At 43.6% G+C, this 17998-nt stretch overlaps 1 protein-coding gene across 10 annotated transcripts; it reads left to right on the top strand.

Annotated features, from left to right (window-relative positions):
• Positions 1-4088: 4088 nt before the first annotated feature.
• EXD2 (exonuclease 3'-5' domain containing 2) lies at positions 4089-16695 on the top strand. Of its 10 annotated transcripts, none has more exons than XM_023928278.2 (9): positions 4089-4375; positions 5706-6112; positions 7014-7270; positions 8333-8459; positions 9201-9526; positions 11881-11987; positions 12259-12394; positions 13161-13517; positions 14262-16695. In XM_023928278.2, the coding sequence occupies exons 2-9, from the start codon at positions 5774-5776 to the stop codon at positions 14476-14478; spliced, it is 1866 nt and encodes a 621-aa protein (XP_023784046.1). In that variant the 5' UTR covers positions 4089-4375; positions 5706-5773; the 3' UTR covers positions 14479-16695. The 10 variants fall into 10 exon arrangements, with proteins under 10 accessions (XP_023784046.1, XP_086751991.1, XP_086751989.1 ...); XM_086895865.1 differs by having other exon boundaries at positions 4100-4375; positions 13161-13367; XM_086895863.1 differs by having other exon boundaries at positions 4299-4455; positions 13161-13367.
• The last annotated feature ends 1303 nt before the right edge of the window (positions 16696-17998 follow it).

Here is a 17998-nt window from a genome sequence, read left to right as displayed (position 1 = left end):
TTTCTGGGCTTTTCTCCTTTTGCTTACTTTCATGGATCAGAAAGATAGGAAAAGCAAGGATTGTTTTCTCAAATGTCTCCCCTTGGGACTTGCTGTTCTGCTATGTAGGTTTAACATGCAGCTAAGCCAATCTAATGATTTATGGCCACTGAAAGGTGGCTTTATTTTTTTGTGGTTCTATGTTCTGTCCTTTTCTTTATGCTGATGCTGCTACTTATTCGACTTGCTTGTCTGCCATGTGTTTATTTTGCTCATGGAAGTGTCCCAATGAGTGCCAAAATCAGCACAAGCTAGTCTGGAGTGCCCAGTTGGGAGATTAGTTTTGGAGATGGGGGATGTCATATTCTTAGCAGCCATAAACTGTGAGGCTGACTCAGAGTGCCTTCTGTACTTAACTACTGGGGTAAGATAAGCAGCTCTTCAAGAAATGGAACAGTGAAATTCCTCTCTGTTTCTATATAAGCAATGAGAAGAGTTGGCAGTTAAGGAAGAAATACGTTGATGATGATCAATGTTAATACAACTCATCCCCATGGGATTATCTGGCATTTTACAGCTCTGAGTTTTTTTCAGATTCTTTGCAAAACCTGCAAACTCTGTCAGTGAGCTACCTCCAGTGAGCTACCACTGACTCATCTTTTGGCTTAGGATGTAGTTTCACTGAGATCTGGCAGTACAATGACTTAGTACAAGGAGTTAAACCAGAAGAAAACCCAGTTTTTTGCTGGGATAGCTTTCTGCTCATTTAATTCTTTGAATCAAGCAGGCACCAGTATGTGCAGAATTGAGGCTGGAGAAGAATGCTGACAGGTAGAAGGGGGAAGCAGAATTGTCTTTTCAACAAAAGAAGCTAAACCTTCTATTCATATCCACCTTGTTGCAGTGTGAGACTTCACCTTTAGGACCTGGCTGCACAGTTGATCGAAACTGATCTCATTCTGACTACTCTGGAAAGAAACCCTACTGCCTTCTTGGTATCAACCCTGTTAAAACAAACCCTGCTCAAAATGGCTTGTTTGCATATGTAGTCATGGGGTTACTAGCATCGACAGAAGGAAGATAAATCACATTAGGAGATGAAATGTGAGTTTGGCTTTTTTCTGTAGCTTGGGATGGGGCCCCAAAGAGAGTGTTATTAATGAGCTAGTGGGGACTACATGCAGCTCTCCGCTCATTGTCTGCTACCAGCAATTTAAGTCTTCACTGGAGCCTCTCTCCTTTGATATTCCACGATCATTGATTTTCCTTTGAACACTGACTCATTTACCCTAGTCTTCTCCCTCCTAAAGGATGAGCTAATGTCATTATAAAAATAATTCTTTTTTCTGTGATCAGCAGAACAAGTGAAGCCTGGTTTCCTATGGATTTGTCCTGATGTGGTACTGCTGTGCGGATTCTCGTATGTATATTAAACAGTGTCTGCACATGCTTACCATTTTATCAGTGACAGCTTTATTAGGACCTGTTTCATCCATTTGGCTTTGCATTTCACTTAAGTTACCTCTGTACAAATTTAGATGGAATTTAGCAATGGTTTAAACATGCTTCTTTTGGCAAGGAAAGTGGGGTAAGTAAAGAGACCCAGAGGCAGAAACACTAACATAGAGTCATTTCATAAGCCTTCTTTCCTTAGGAAATAAGGCTAAAAATTAGTCTTTTGACAGTGACCTCTGCAGAGACTTCAGGCCAGGCTACAGACACAGAAAAGTTAATGTTGCTGTTTACCATGTAAAGGCTTCCAGTCACCTGCTGGTAACAGATTTCTTGTAAGTAAGGCTCAGCCAGCAGTTAGTGTTGCTCACTTGGTTATCTTCTCATCTTCAGCGATGTCTCTATCAGGTTTTGGGAACTTGTGGTGTAGTTTTTGTTTTGCTTTCTTTGTTGTTGTTTTTGTTGGGCTTTTGTTTTGTTTTGGCTTTTTTTTGCCAGTGTGCACTTATGCATCAGTTGCTTTCATTTATTTTTAATTTAATCTTTATACTTGAATAAATGTAGATATAAGACAAGATGTTAGAGAGACTTGTGGCTTACAGGACTCTAATGTCAGTGATGCCATGAAAAATAGTGGCTTTAAATGCAACCAGGAATATGATCAGAAGATCATACTTGGGAGAAAAGCTAGCAGCTTCTCTGTGAGATTTTCACTGTGTAATAAATATTGGGGTTTTTATTGCATTTTTCTCTGTTGTAAATTTACACTTCTATTACTTTAGCAACTAAAATAAACAACTTATAAGAGGAAAACCTGCTTTTTCAGATTTCTGGGTGGATGCCAGATTATTACAAAGGGGCCAGTTTATTACAAAGGGTCCACCTGCAAACAACCTTTGCAGATTTTTTCAGCATTCTGTGCTTATCTTGAGCTCTGAGAGTTCTCTTAAGGATTCCTTGCCTACCCCACAATAGGGCAGCTGGATCCTGGAGCCCAGCAGCATCATCTTCTTGGTTCTCTTTCCAATCACTTGGGCCTTGAAATGTCTGTTCTGTCCCCAGGTGTTACCTTTTTTCCTTGAACTAGTTCATAGATGGATCAGTTCCATGATTTTCTGACCCTGCCATTACAGAAATGTGCATGCTGGAGCAAGGGAGCAGGGAGTGAGCAGTCAGTCACAGGTACAATCACAGGTACAACAGGAAGTGTGGGACGATCTGTCCAAGTGGTAATCCAGGTTTATGCTAGATTCCAGTGATGATACAAAACTAAGTACTGTACCTTGAAGGATATGTGTAAAGGGAAGAGAGAGGGAGAGAAACAGGCAGAATATGTCCCTCTGACTGTGGGAACTCAGATATTGCCAGACACCCCCAGCATTCACGCCTGAGCATGCACATGATGCACTTCTCTGAGCACAAGTCATGTGAGAAACTTCATAGTGCTGGCCCCTGCTTGGTGACCTGCACTTCAGCTGGTCAGTTGTGTCTGCTGCATCAGAGCACAAGGGATGGATGGAGAAGCTGGGGCCAAGCAGGCCTTCCCTCTAGAGGAGAATGAACCAGTGACAAGATGTGAGTTACTGCAGAGAAACTGCAATGCTTTGTAACTCAGTGAATTAATATAAGAATGGATAAAAATTTCTTCACTGTAGAGCAAGACTGAGAGGTTTTGCAGAAACACTTAAGATACAGAAGCTGTAACTCTAAGGTATAAAGAATTTGTACATTCAAAATACAGATGGAAGTAAATGGAAAACAAAACTCTTATCCTACCCCAAGCACCAGTGAGATCTGATATGGCCACATCATGCTGGCATAGATCAGGTCATTAGAACAAGTAGCTGCTTAACCTTTAATAGCATTGCCATCTTATTTCTAATAAGGAGGGCCTTCTTTGCTCAGAAAACTGTTATTCTGGAAATCTCCTGTGTTCCTTGTGAGTTATCACAATGCCTGTACCTCCTTCCTCAGTTAAGAAAAAAGGGGGAAAATGAAGACGAGTTACAGACTGAAAAAAATTCTGCTTCTATAGGAGATTTTTGCCAATGCCAGCCATTAGCTGCTTTGTTGCACTCTTTGGACAATGTGTCTGCTAAATACCAAGTCTCTCCTAGGGAGATCCTCCTACCCTGATGACTACAAGTGGCAAAGTTAAAACAAAATTTGATGCTGTCAAATTGTTAAATTGATTTCACACAGCATTTTCAGTGGGTTCAGTCTCTAATTCAAATAGATGCAGCTAGGTGGAATTCTAACACCATAAAATCTGGGAGATACCGGGAATTGCAAAGAAATTTGAAGAAATTGAGTGCTCGGATCCTCTTATTTGCAATGGAGTTTGGACTGAAAACCTGTTTGCTTTTTGACAGTGATGACCTCAAGCGCTGATGATCGTAACCCCGAATACAGCAGCTGCCTGTATACTCACTGTCCAGGTTTTGGGGTGTCACACTTGTTCCTATTTCTCCACACACACGGGGGGAACAGTCGCTTGTCACGACTATTCCTCTGTTCATTTCTTAATACTCTCCATTTGATTTGTTCCCTCTTTGTTTTCTTCCAGTGTGCCGCTTTGGAGGTGGCTGCGATTTGCTATTTATTGTCCTGGCTGCCTTTGTTCTTTACTTCCCACTCTATTCCGCCCCTCCTGCCCCAGGGGCTCCCCGGCGCTCTGCTTGTGGGTGACTTCGCGCCCGCTGCGGCTCGCTCCTCAAGCCCTCCCTAGTGGCAGAGAACAAACCGCACTTTTCACTCCAAAAATCTCTTTTTTAAAGAGCTGGCTTTCCAGTGTTCTTGCCAGCATTTTGCCCCGGCTGAAGGCACGTTGGCGCCCGCCCAGTGACACAGACATCCCGCCACTAGCTGCCGTACAACATGGCGGCGCCCGCCGCCCACTCCTACCGCCGGCACAGAGGAAGCGTCCGCCACTCTAAGGCTCCCGGTGTGTGTGGCGACTGCCCCGCGGGGCGTTCCTGCAGCCGGACGCAGCCGTTCCGCGGGACGCAGGCAGCGGGCGGATCGGTGGGCGCCCGGCGGGGCCGCGGGCGGGCGGCGGGGCCGGGCGCGGGGGAGAGGCTGCTGCGCGCATCCCGCAGAGGCGGCGGCCGCAGGTGCGCCGGTGCGCGGTCCGGTGCGCCCGCGGCCTCCCGCATGCTCGCTCCCGGCGTCCGGGCCTCTTCCCTGGGTAGATAACCGCGACCGAGCCTAAAGCGGGCAGCGCCTGGTGCTGGGGGGAGCCGCGGACGCCCCGCCTGCCGCCATCCCGCCGGGCCTGGCAGCGGCCCGGAGGAGTTCGGCTGGGGTCCCGGGCCCGCGGCGGGCCCTGGCGCGCCGCTGCCGCCGGGGCTGAGCGGGGGCAGCGGTGTCTTACTGGGGCTTTTCCTGGCGCGGAGGGAGATCGGCACAAGGATCGCGGGCATCCCCCGGCTGCCAGAGGGGTAGTGGCTGTTGGACCGAGGCAGAGGCCGTCGCTGCGGGCCCGGTGTTGGCGCTCGGATTACGGGGTGGCAGCGAATGACCTGTTGCTTGGAGGGCACTCAGGCAGGTGCCCGGGCAGTGCTCGGGGTGCTGGGAGCGGCCGTGCAGGGCTGCAGTAGCATCAACACCCCAACTTCTGCGTGTGGGGAAGAGTGCGGGCTGAGAACAGCCCTTTAGGAACAACGTGGTGGGTTGGGGAGGGAGCGATGTGTTGCAATCGGCGTTGGAGGGCCAGGATTGATTTCAGTTTATTCAAGAGGTACTAAGCTGTATGACTGAGGGACAGCTATGGTAAAAATAAGATGCTGCTGCTTTAGGGCTTTTCAATGCCTGAAGAGCCATTTGACCCTAGTATGGATGTGAATGTAATGGGCAAATGCCTGTTATTTACTAATGCGTGAACGAGCATGCTTATTCTGCAGCAGTTTCCTTTTGGCCTTGTTTAGGTTGATCTAGTTACAAACTGAACTAAAACCTGTTGATAATAACCGTGACTAGTTTATTTTTTGAATAGGAGAGTTTGTGGAAGCGCTTAGTTGCACCAGTGTAATTTAATGGATTCCCTTTAAGGTTTTTAGTGGTATGATCAACAACAGCATTCGGTCTCCTCTTCCTGCCCAATCCAGCAGGAATCTGTCCACAGGTACCCAGTCTATCAAAGTTGGACACAGACCTTTTTCCTGTCAGGATCACAAGTTGTGGCTAGAACCTCATTATGATATCATTGCATGTGTTTAATATCTCTAAACACATTTCATTAAGTTGCCTTTAATTTCTTTTATTTTTCTCTGCAGGCCATGATGAAATCCCACAATGCCATTTTGAGAGGTTGAGGTGAAGGGGGAGAAAAGGGCAATAAAAAATGGCCAAGCAAACAACCGTGACGATTACTTTGGCGACCCTGCTGGGTGTTGCACTGGGGGGCCTGGTTTTGTGGAAAGCGACCCAGCGTCGGAAAGGAAAAACACACTGTAGTAGTCAGCAAGAGGAAGCAACAGTGAAGTCTGGAGATGAGAAACTAATTAAGGCAGAGGATAAGAAGGTGCTTTCCTTCTTCAAATCTCCCACCTTTTTCTGGTTAGAGAGGACCCTTGGTGCAGACATAGTAATAGTTTCAGAGCAGGAGGAGTGGGATCATGTTGAGCCATTGCTGAAGAAGGAGCTGGAGAAGTGGCCGGTTCTTGGAATTGACTGTGAGTGGGTGAGTGATCAGGAGGTGCCTCTCCTTCCTTTAGATTTCAAATTGCATGGGGAAATCATTGAAGGTGGAGCAATTCCTTTGCTTAAACAGATACCACGGGGCTGACTATTGAAACTGTGATTGTCTGTCATGATAGCAGTGAAGAAGCTTCTAATTTTGATTCTTCTTGTGTTTAAACATGCTAAGTTGTTAATTCAACAGATGTATTTGTTTACTGAGTTCCTGTGATAAATCGACTTTACTAAATATAGTAACAATTGTATGGCCAAATATAGCATTATGTGTTTTGTTTAATATCTCTTTAGAAGTAGCTTGAGCTTACACTATTTTAAATCCAGTTACATATTTAAGAAATAATATCTTAAGAATGTTAAATTCAAAAAGTAGTATAATGTTGATACATAGATAAAACTCATTGGGGCAACCAGAAAGTTCATCTTCTGCTTGAACATTTGCATGTGAGATATCTCAAACAGCCTTAAAGTAATTTATAAAGCCTGGCTTTGCCATTGTTTTGACTGGAAATTTATTCACCCCCCAGTCATTAGTATAAGCCATAGTTAAACAATATATTTACGATAAACATTTATATAGTGGGTGGCTTTGTGCTGATGTGGATTCAAAAATGTTTCTGATTTCTTCCACCAGCTCAGCTATGAAGGGGAAAGGTGAAAGGGGGAAAGATTCTCTTGTGGGAATGTGGCAAGAAGTAGCTTGAGGACAGTAATACTGTGAAAAAGACCACATAACTTGCAGTGAATTTTTAGAGACATGCAACAATATTTGACTTTGTAAACTGATAAGTATTTTCTGCTTTTAGTAGCCTTTTTTGCCATTTGCTTTAGTTCCAGTATTACTAATAATATGGTATCCTGGACTCTCATTTTTCATTTCATTACAGGTATCTGTGGAGGGAAAAGCAAGTCCTGTATCCCTGTTACAGATGGCTTCTTCCAGTGGCCTCTGCATTCTTGTTCGGTTGCCCAGGCTTGTTGCCAGTGGCCAGACTCTTCCAAAGACCCTGTTGGACATCATGGCAGATAGTGCTGTGTTGAAAGTTGGAGTAGGATGCTGGGAAGATGCTTGCAAATTGCTTCATGATTATGGCCTTCCAGTCAAAGGGAGCATGGATCTCCGGTATTTAGCCATGAGACAGCGGTAAGTGCCTGAAGACACAGGTGGGTCTGTTTGAGGCATCATTTGAGTTGGAAATATATCTTAGGTGATTTGCAAAAGCTGAATGATATCAGGCTGGTATGTCTGGAATTCTTAGGGTGGCTTTAGAGAGTGGGCATTGATAGCTGCAGCCCAAGAACATTTATGTCATGCTTCTATTCTGTGGTCTTAATGGAAATGAAATCTTCATGAGGAATTCATTTGCTAGTTGTGTCCTTTAGCTTCTCTCACAGACTGATACCTTTGTGGGCTTGTCTGTGTATCATGCTTCAGTTTTTAAGAAGTTCAGGCACAATGATGTAATGCAGTGAGAGAGAACACTGTGTCAGCAGATGTTTGAATACACTGCCTAGAAGTATGAGTTAAATGTGCCCAGGGCACATAAGTGGAACTGTTGAATTTCAAGATTTCTTGAAAAATTGCTAAATAAATAAGTTCCAGTTTTCTCTTTTAATAACAATTCTTTTATGGAAAGGTTACACTTGTGATGCCATTTTCTTACCTTTCACTCTTCCTAAAACAAAATGCTTTACTTGCAAAATATTCTTCATGTACAGTTATATGTGTACCTGGGTGTGGTGTTAGTGATCTGGGCCGTGGGTTTGCTGACCTGTTGGTGCCTTTTTAGCACTGAGAATGGACTTCTTGTCCCTGGTGGCCAGGATTCTTCCGAGTCATTCCTGGTTCTTGAGCTTCTCATGAATCCCTGGGACAATACATACATCACTGTATGATGGACCTCTTTAGTTCAGAAGTGAGTAGTAGATCAGAGCCAAACACTTCAGCCTTAAATGTTACTAGCTCCTAGCCTTGTCTGCTTTGCATATTGCAGACACGAGATAACTACTAAATCTAGAAAGAACATTTTAGTAGAGGGGAGGGAGAGGGCCTGTAAAGCTGACAAGCGATAGTGTGACAGTGTGCTTGTTGTTTGAGTCATGCATCATGTGCATTGTGTTCTCACAGGTTCAGGCTGTATGAGGCCATCTCAGTGTATAGTTTCATTTTTAATGTGTTTATTTCACTTTCTTTGTTGAACTGCAGGAAGGATCTACTTCACAACTGCCTTAGCCTTAAGTCTTTAGCAGAAAAAGTCCTGAACTTCCCACTTGACAAGTCTCCTCATGTGCGTTGCAGCAACTGGGAGGCAGAAGAACTGACACAAGATCAGGTGTGTTCTCCACTTCAACTTAACTGTTTTGGGAGGAAAAGTAACCTTCTTAGTTGAAAAAGAGGGAGATCTGAGCCTATTCAGATTATACCTCAAAACCTTATGTGTGACAGGGCCTAAAGCTAATTTCAGACTCACTGCTTCCATTTCCTTCCTTTTCCATGAAGATAATTTTTTGCTGTTCTCCCTGGATTCTTTACCCTTGTTTTCCTTTAGTCCCGAAAGATATGTGAGGCAAGATACTTTGAAGAAATATCTTTCTTTCCAAGACCTGACCTTTTCATCATTTCCTTCAGTCTGTAGCAGTCTGCAGTATTAGAGAGATACTTGGAAATCTTGTTCACCTTCTTTAGAGCATTGTTGTTTTCCCTGACTTCTTTAGTCAAGCTGTACATGCCTGCACAAGTAGTGACCGACAGAGGGAGTGACAGGACAAAAAAAACATGCTGAATACTCAGCCACTGTGTCAAAAGGGAACTTTTTATGAGGGGGGAATTGGTGGGGTTGGAGGATGTCTGACCTAAATATATTTTCAGTCCCTTGCAGTTCTTGGGGGCACTACCCCAGGATAGTGGGATGTGATGATGTTATGAAAGTGCCTCTCAACTGGCAAAACTTCTCATGTGAACTTCAAAAGGAAATGAATCCAGCTTCTGGTTTTACTGTACCTTGTGCTAAAGACTGATAACGTTGGGAGTATTTGCTGTTTGTCATTATCTTAATTTCTCTGCTTTTCTGCAGGTTCTCTATGCTGCTAGGGATGCCCAGGTCTCAGTGGCTCTGTTCTTTCATTTGCTGGGATTTGCCAGCCTCCCTGATACATCTGAAGGTGAAAACTCTCTCACTAATTGGGAGAAAGTACAGGGTAAATGCCAGGGCTTGGTGGATATCCCATTTAGAGGAAGGAAGAGTGGCAGCACAGGAGAGGAGAAGAGTGGAGAGGTACGTTCCCCTCAGAAAACAAAGAATCGGAAATCTTGGGTGAATGGCCAGCCCCCTGGCAATCAGCAAATGAGAGATCCAAGGAGACAGAAGCGAAAGCCTCTGGGTGTGGGATATTCTGCACGGTGAGTATGTGAGCACATCTTACTCTTTGCATTGCATTTGGAAAACCCTGAGCGTTGCCTCATGCTCTAGTCATTAAACAAAGTAGATTGTGTGAACTAGGAAAGGGAACACAGAACCTAGCAGTCAGGGGGTCATATCCTGTTTCTGTTTTCCTCATTTTCCTCTAGGTGGTATTGAAAGTGGGAGCACTTAGATCTTTACTTAGATCATGAACAAGTTGAGGTGTTGTCTTTAAGTTTTTCCCTTATTTCCTTCCCCTGTGGAAGCATTAACCAGAGAGCAGAGTCATAGAAGTTGGCTTTCCAGGTGTTATTCTTGGATATCCAAGGTGTTCTGAGCAGGGCCAATAGTTGGACTCGATGATCCTGATGGATCCCTTCCAACTCAGCCTGTTCTATGGTTCTGTGATTCTGCTACCCAAACAGCTGTGCTCTGTCTTCTCCAAGGAAAGATGGCAACTGCACAGAGCTTGCCCTTTCATCAGGATCTGCCTCATGGACTGTTGTTTGTCCTTTGGTGCCCCATGTCTCCATGGCCACAGAGACGGCAGGGCTGAAAGCTGAGGTTAGCAGGGGTAAGACATGGTATGTGAGGTGCCAGACTGCACAGGAAGGAACAGCCTGTGGTAGCAGCAAAGCCGTGCCTTTCTGTGTTGGCCAGGGGGCAGGGGGAGAGAATAGTTCTGCTTTGGCCCTGCAGAGGCAGGCGGTTTATTGGAGTGAATCCTTAAATTTTTGTGGGCTTTTGCTAGTAAGAGTTCAGTTGTTTTTAATTGAAAAACAAGTTGGAAAAGTCACTTTAAGCTCAATGCAGTGGAAGATGTGGGATATCTATATGTTTGGTTTTGGTCGGATACAATCTAATAAATTTTACCACTGGACATAACTAAAATTATACATAATTATCATTAGGAAAGAAATAAATTTTTGTATTTGTATTTTTCCTTTTTAAGTTTATTGGATTGGCAACAGAGAAATTTTAGTGTAATCAATAGTATTGATTTCATTAGCAGTGATTAACAGTATTGGGTTTTACAGAGCAAGTCCATCTTTTTTTAAATTTTCTTTTATTTGGAGGGTGTATAATACAAAACAGAAGGACTGTGTCTCATAGGAGGATAAAAATTTAAACAAAATTACATTCCAAGATAAATTAAGATCTCCCCATATATGTTTATTTATTTTTGGTTTTTAACTGTGCTTGACTTCATGAGAGATGTGTAGACTCACTGCTTTTTTCAGTATTTACAGCAATGTGCCTCTGGTCTGTAATAACACAGTGGATGTGGTTTTGAAAGTCCTTTTTCACCCTTCCTTTCTGTTTAATTTTAATGTTTATTCATTTAGAGTTGGGAAGTACTGAAATTACGGTAACTGAGTTGAACTGTTGATGCTCAGTGGAAGGAGACCTCGTGTATCTTCTGTTGGGTTTTTTTCCCCTCACAGACCTCAGAAGAAATAATTTTTTTTCATTGCATAGCCTGTGAATCAACTTTGTTAGCTGGTAGAGTCCTGCTGAGTACTAATTTGTACAATCTCACCGTAGAGAGGAAAGGAAACTTTTCTGCAGTATGTTGTGATATGTCTGGCCAGTTCCTCCCAGGTCCTCTCTGAGCCCAGCCTGCTCCATGCTTCAGCTTTGTTTGAAGGAGGTTGGCAGAGTAAGGAAATGTTTTCTGCAGAACAGAGCCCTTCCACATACTGCCACAAACTGCCAGAGACTGCTCAAGCAAGACTTCTTGTCACTGCCAAAGGTTGGGGCCTGTGTTTGAGGGCATCAGCTCAGCTTTGTTGTTCTCCTGAACTCATGTGTTCAAGTTCCCAGTGCTGCAAGAGTGTTTTTGGACCATTTCTCTTGGGTGAATAAAGTAATTGTTATTCACACTAAATTTTAGAAAAGTTTTCATAATAAAACATTAAAATCTAGGCTTAGGCAGTTGATCCTTGAAAAACTGCCTTGCCTGTCAGTTGATGCTTACTCTTAAGAGCTTACTCTTAAGAGTGCTCATCATCCTGTGTGACTTCAATTCTCTTTTGTTTTCTAATTAATTTTTTAAAAATGCTGTCTTAATTGATGGCATCTCTTGAAAATTGGGATTCAGGAGTTAGAATTCTGTTGGCAGCAGGAGAGCAAAGATACCTTAGAGTCGCTTGGTGAGCCCTGGATAGATTTTCAGATGTACTTCCCTGAGCAGCAGCCTGGGGAGTGTCTCAGCAGCCTCAAGTTTGTGTTTAGGGGTACTTCTGTGATTCAGAGGGAGCTGCCTGAACTGCAGTGGCACACAAGGCTATAGAAAGCTCTGGGGTTTTTTGAATGCTATTATAGCTGCTGTAATGCTGCCCTTGTTTCATAGAAAATCTCCATTGTATGACAACTGCTTCCTGCATGCACCAGATGGACAGCCCCTGTGCACTTGTGATCGCAAGAAAGCTCAGTGGTATTTGGACAAGGGGATTGGAGGTAAGCATACCAGTTTTCCTGTTGGTATTTGAAATGCAGCTCTCTCTCCCCTCCTCTCCCCCCTCTCCCCCCTCTCCCCCTCTGCCGCCTCTCCCCTCTCTATCTCTCTCTCTCCTTCCTCTTCTTCATAATGGAGCATGAATTTTTTTGTATCCTTTTTTATTGGAGGTACTGCTGGCAATTCACTAGAATTCACTTACATTGTAGCATTGTTATTTTAGCTTTTCAATACAATTTGTCTTGAACATTTTCTTTGCCTTTATCCTTTTAGAGCTAGTTAGCACAGATCCTTTTGTTGTGAAGCTGCGGTTTGAGCCGTCAGGACGTCCTGAATCTCAAGTTGATTATTATCTGACAGTCAAGGAAAACCTCTGTGTTGTGTGTGGCAAGCGAGAATCCTATATCCGGTGAGTTGTTTAGTGGGTAGGAGAGAAATGCATCTTCTAGAATAGGACTGAGATCTGCATCAAGTTTGGTATCCACAAGTTTGGTTAGTGGCCTGAAACATTGTGCTTGCTCATGTCCTGGATGGTACACTGTTTGAGTGCTCTGCAGTTGTTTGGCTGTGTGAGACGCTGAAGAGACCAGCCTTTCCTCTTACAGAGGCAGGAGATATTGATCCCAGGAGAGATCAGAGCATATGGAACTTGCATGTGCTGCAGTTTGAGTGACAGGGGCAGCAGTGTGCTGACACACATGGGGTGGGTGGCATCCCTTCCGAAAAGAGCAGTACTGTTCCTTCCACTACTTAATCCTTTATTTTTGAAAGGTTTAGGTGAGCTAACCTAGCTTTAGCTTTAGCTTTAGGTAAAGCTCACGAGATCAAAAAAACCAAAGGTTTTTCTCTTTGTCTTTTTGGTTGCTACTGATTAGTAGAGAAGTGTACTTCTCATAGTGCATTACTTGATTTTTTATTTTTTCTTTTACGATATGAATCTTTAATTGAAAATGATGAATTTTTGGAAAGGAAAAAAGAGAAATGCAGAAAATCTCGAGAGAGAACTACAAATGAAAAGAATAAAAATAATCACTTTCTGTGATTTATGTGTCCTGGTAATCTTTCCTTACCTGGACTTTTAGTTTTAGTTATCTCTTTCTGGGGCAGGAAGAAAAGGAACTGGGGAGCAGCAGCTCCAGACAAATGCAATGAGCTGTCTGTTTTGTCTTCTCTAGGAAGAATGTTGTTCCTCACGAATACCGAAGACACTTCCCCATCCAGATGAAGGACCACAACTCTCATGACGTGCTTTTGCTCTGCACATCCTGCCATGCCATCTCCAATTACTATGACAACCACCTCAAGCAGCAGCTGGCCCAGGAGTTCGGGGCTCCGATCGGCTCTGAGGAAGGCGTGCGTCTCCTGGAGGACCCTCTGCGCAGGCAAGTGCGCTCGGGGGCGCGAGCCCTGCTGAATGCAGACAGCCTGCCTGACCCCCGAAGGGCAGAGCTGCTGCAAAGCATCAAGGACTTCTATAACACAGACACAGTCACTCCAGAGATGCTCCAGGCAGCAGCTGGTCTGGAAACCAGGTATAGCAAGCCCATGTAGGCTGGATGTAAGGTTTTTAGTCATTTATACTGCATTTCTTACTGGTTTTGTTTTCGTTTGTACCCATCTCCCCATAACCCACCACTGGGTCCTGTCTCTGGACCACAGCTCTTGTCTTTCCCGCTTTCCCTTCCTCCTCACCAGTCTTCTGATCTTGCTCTCCATCTTCCCCTCCAACATTTTACACTTCTTCTGAAGGACAGATCAGGAAGAGAGTCTGAAGAACAGTCGTATCAGAAGTCTTCTCTTCTTCACTTTCTCAAAGCCACTAGACAATTGTCTAGTCTCTGCATGAAATGTGTATTTTGTCCTCGTTAGGCTTGCTGTTATTTGTAAAGTGCAGATGTTGTAACTCAGAACCCATCCAGGCAGGGAATTCAGTGACAGGCTCAGCACTCTTAGGGGTCATATGATTCTTGCCTTGAGAAATTTGCAGTCTCCTGAGGAGGTTGTAATGGACTTTAAGAGCTTTGTTTAGTGTTGCTGTAAAGAAGAACACTTTCTCAGTTCAGGGAAACCAGCTTTACAGTATAACTGTGTTGCAGAAAACAGTCTGGCAAAAGCTGAAGCAAAGCTTAAAATTCTCTCTCTTGGTTAGCTTGCTCTTTGTCTGTAATTAAACTCTGCAGCTGAAAGTATCTTCAGTGTCTTGCTGTTCACTGGAGACAGATCTGGAGTCTGACAGTGGGCTTGTGTGAAAATAAATTGTACTTGTGTCCTGGCAGGATCTGCAATGAGAGCTACGTGCCACATGGGCTGAAGGTGGTGCAGTGTTGTGCTAAAGGAGGCCTGCGCTCTCTTATGCAGCTGGAAAGACGCTGGCGGCAGCATTTCTTGGACAGCATGAAGCCCAAACACCTCCCAGAGCAATGGTCAGTGGACCATAACCATGTGAAGTTGATCCAAAAATATGGGGAGGATCTTCAGATCAAGCTGTCATGAAACTAACTTCCTGGACTCTGGATATTGTCTAATGGACATCTGTAACTGAAGATGGAAAGACAGTTTCTATTTCTATGTCTACACTAACATCTGGGGCCTGGGTTTGCAAAAGGGGAGCAGTAGATCTGCTAGATTTTCCAGTTAGAGTTAAATTTGACAGTTTATAGAGTTAAATCCCTTGACTTGAACTTTCAGGTTTGGAAGTTTAATCCTAGTTTGTCACTTACTAGTTTGGTGCAAGAGTGATAAGGGAACTTGTCTTCTCAGAGTGACTGTGAAGAAACATTTTCTAGCCCCCAGGATGTCTGATGCCTTTATACCATCTCTCATAATAAAGTGAGTCCAGAGAAAGGCAACAAAAGCACAATAGATGAATATTTCTAGATGTTCTGACATGTATTTGTGCCCTTGACTTTGCCTTGAGAGTCTTTATCTTGAGGGTCTTCTTGATAAAAATCTTTCCTTCTTTTCAGTGCAGTTGTACTTACAAGAGTTCTTCCTAGAAAAGACCTCCTGCCAGAGAGAGATTCCTTGTTTGGAAGAAGTGAAGAAACCTTATTTTTTGCAGATTCTGAGCTGTCCCAGCATTGCAGATAGGTCTCAGCAAGTTTCCTGGTAGCAGGTGCCTGATGAGAAGTGACACTCTGGCAGTATGGAAATACCCATGCCAAGTCTTTTGTTAAACAGCTTCCAGTAACATAGAGTTTGTAAAAATTGCTTTTCCTAATCCTGCTTGTTTGTCATGACTAGCGTGCTCACGCGTGCAGGGCTGTTACAGAGGTGGGGTGGCATAACTCCTGTGACTGGAGTGTTGGAATGGAAGGATGCAGGCTCTTCAGGAAGAGGAGGCACTGGAGGCGAGGAGGAGGTGTCACCTTCTGTGTCAATGATTGGTTGGAGTGCATGGAGCTCCATTTGGAGTGCATGGAACTCAGCCTAGGGATGGATGAGGAGTCCATCAAGAACTTACGGGTCAGGATTAAAGAGAGGGCAAACACAGGTGGCAGAGGGGATCTGCTACAGGTTGCCCAACCAGGAAGACTGAGAGGATGAAGCCCTCTATAGGTAAGAGCAACCTCGTGTTCACAAGGCCTAGTCTTCATGGGGGACTCCATATCTGTTGGAGAGGCAACACAGCAGGGCATAAGCAATTCAGGAGGTTCCTGGAATGCATTGATAACTTTTCCAGAAAGCCAACTGCATCATGGGCTGCATCAAAAGAGGCATGACCAGCAGGTCAAGGGAGGTAATTCTTCCCCTCTATTCTGCTCTTGTGAGACCATTTGGAGTACTGTGTCCAGCACTGTGGCCCCCAGTATAATAGAGGAAGTCCAAAGGAGGGCTACAAAGATTATTAGAAGGCTGAAGCACCTGTCCTATGACTTCTTACAAGAGTGTGTAGTGATAGAACAAGGATTAGTGGATTTAAACTCGAAGAGGCTAGGTTTAGATTAGGTATTGGGGAGAAATTCTTTGCTGTGAAGGTGGTAAGGCAATGGAAGAGGTTACCTGATAAGCTGTGAGTGCCTCATCCCTGAAGTGTTCAAAGCAAAGTTGGATGGAGGTATGAGCAACCTGGTCTAGTGGAAGGTGGCCCGTCCATGGCAGGGATGTTGGAACTGTATGTATGGAACTTATGTTTGCCAACCCAAACCATTCAGTGATTCTTTGAATACCACTTGGTGAGTACCTTTTCATATCAGAATGAAATAAGGACAGGTACCTCAGAAGGGATGAGAGGAAACAATTTAAAGATCAGAAGCTTTTAAGAGACCTGATCACACATGGCAAAAAATGGAAAATCTGATGTTTTGTACCTGGATTTGACAAGCGTGGTGGTGAGCAGGTTATACTCTCTTCATGCCAGTTTCTCTGTCTCTAAAATGAGACTAATAATACTTAACTATCTCACAAAGGTGTTGTGAGTCTTAAATAACTCATGTTTTTGTAAAATGCTTTGAAAATATGAGCTAGTGTGTGCTAATTGGTGTTGCTGTTTTTTAAGATGTGCTGCTAACTTCATTAAATATTCATGTTTTTTGTCTGGTGCTAGACCTTAGTTAAAGATAACTTTTTAAAACTACACACTCCTTTCTGTAAAATTCCTTTTGATGATTTTGATTGCATGAGATGAGTGTGCTTCTACTGAATGATGAAGCTATGCTCAACTTTTATACGCCTCTGTAAAGAAGTTTCAGTAAAACCCTTATCTTCCCACTGCTGTGTGTAGCGCAGTTGACCCACATAATTTTAGAACATTTGGGCAGAATCCTGGACCTGCTGTGATTGTGGCTGAAACTCTCCCTTATCAGATAATTCAAGAAATTTTACAGGCCAGGGGTAAAAGCACTGTTTGTAGCAGAGATTGTTTGAGATAAGTAGGAGCCATGGAGAGAAATGGTACATTAATGCCATCCCAGAGGAGCTGCAATAGCAGCATGAGGAATCAAAGGTTCATGATAAATACTACTTATCACAGAACTGCAAATGAGATAATTTTCATTATAAGGTCAATCTTTTTCCTGTACCACTGGCAAGTCTTAACAAAAAGTCTTCTAGCCAAATGTGGTATGTCTGTGTGCTCATTCACACAGCTGATTATAATCCCAGCATGACCTTCCTGCCTACAGCAGCAGTTTGGATATAACTATTTCTCTCCAAAGCATTTAGAGCATGTGTTCAGATAGTGCTATATCCTGTCTCCATCTGATCGGGATGTTGAGAGCTCTCTGCGTGACTCAGGAACTCCTTTTCTGTCATCAGGAGTACAAGGTGTCCATTTCACCTCTTTGTTCTGCTTTGTTTTTAGTCCCTTTGTTCTGATACAGGAACTCCTGATCAAACTCTTTAATGGAACTGATTGGCTGACCACAGGGTCAGGTCTTTTCTGTTTCTGAGACTAGAAAGTAATGTGGAGACAAGAACTGGACTGCAGGTCCTGTATTTTTAAGGAGCGAGTGGTATCATTGAAGAGGGTTTCTTTCAAATCACTTGTTCAGAAATAGAGACTAGCAAGGAGAACTTCTCAAATATTTTCTAAGCTAAGATTCTTTGTTGTTTGTAAGATATCCTTAACATGCATAATTTTAATTCAGTCTGAAAGAAGAGGGGGAGCAATATATTTATTACGCAGAAAGATTTGCTTTATTTTACTATGATTTTAAATTTTCTACCAGTCTATAGATAAAACTTCCTTGTATGTCTCTGTTGCTAATTGTTACATTCTATAAAATTTTACTCTTTTACCAGACTTACCACTTTTGAAGTTCTTTTGTTCATTTCTTGCATGCTTCTTTTTCTCTTCTTTCCTTGTGTCTTACCCAGTCCTTACAGTAACACCTGGACCTCCCCCTCCAAGCTTCCCTTTCCAGTGTCTTCCCTGATTTGTGTGCCAGAGATCAGCTGTGGAAGAGCCCATGCTGGGGGCAATACTGTACTTCTAAGCAGTGGGATGGGATTGTGAGCTTGCTCAGGTATGTTTGAATAGTGGATTCAGATGCTGTCCTTGGCCTGGTCGTTT

This window comes from Cyanistes caeruleus, chromosome 6 (assembly GCF_971803275.1).
Source record: "Cyanistes caeruleus chromosome 6, bCyaCae1.hap1.1, whole genome shotgun sequence".
Taxonomy (NCBI): Eukaryota; Metazoa; Chordata; class Aves; order Passeriformes; family Paridae; genus Cyanistes; species Cyanistes caeruleus.
The sequence above is the reverse complement of the archived record's forward strand: the minus strand, read 5'-3'. Positions and strand labels throughout refer to the sequence as shown.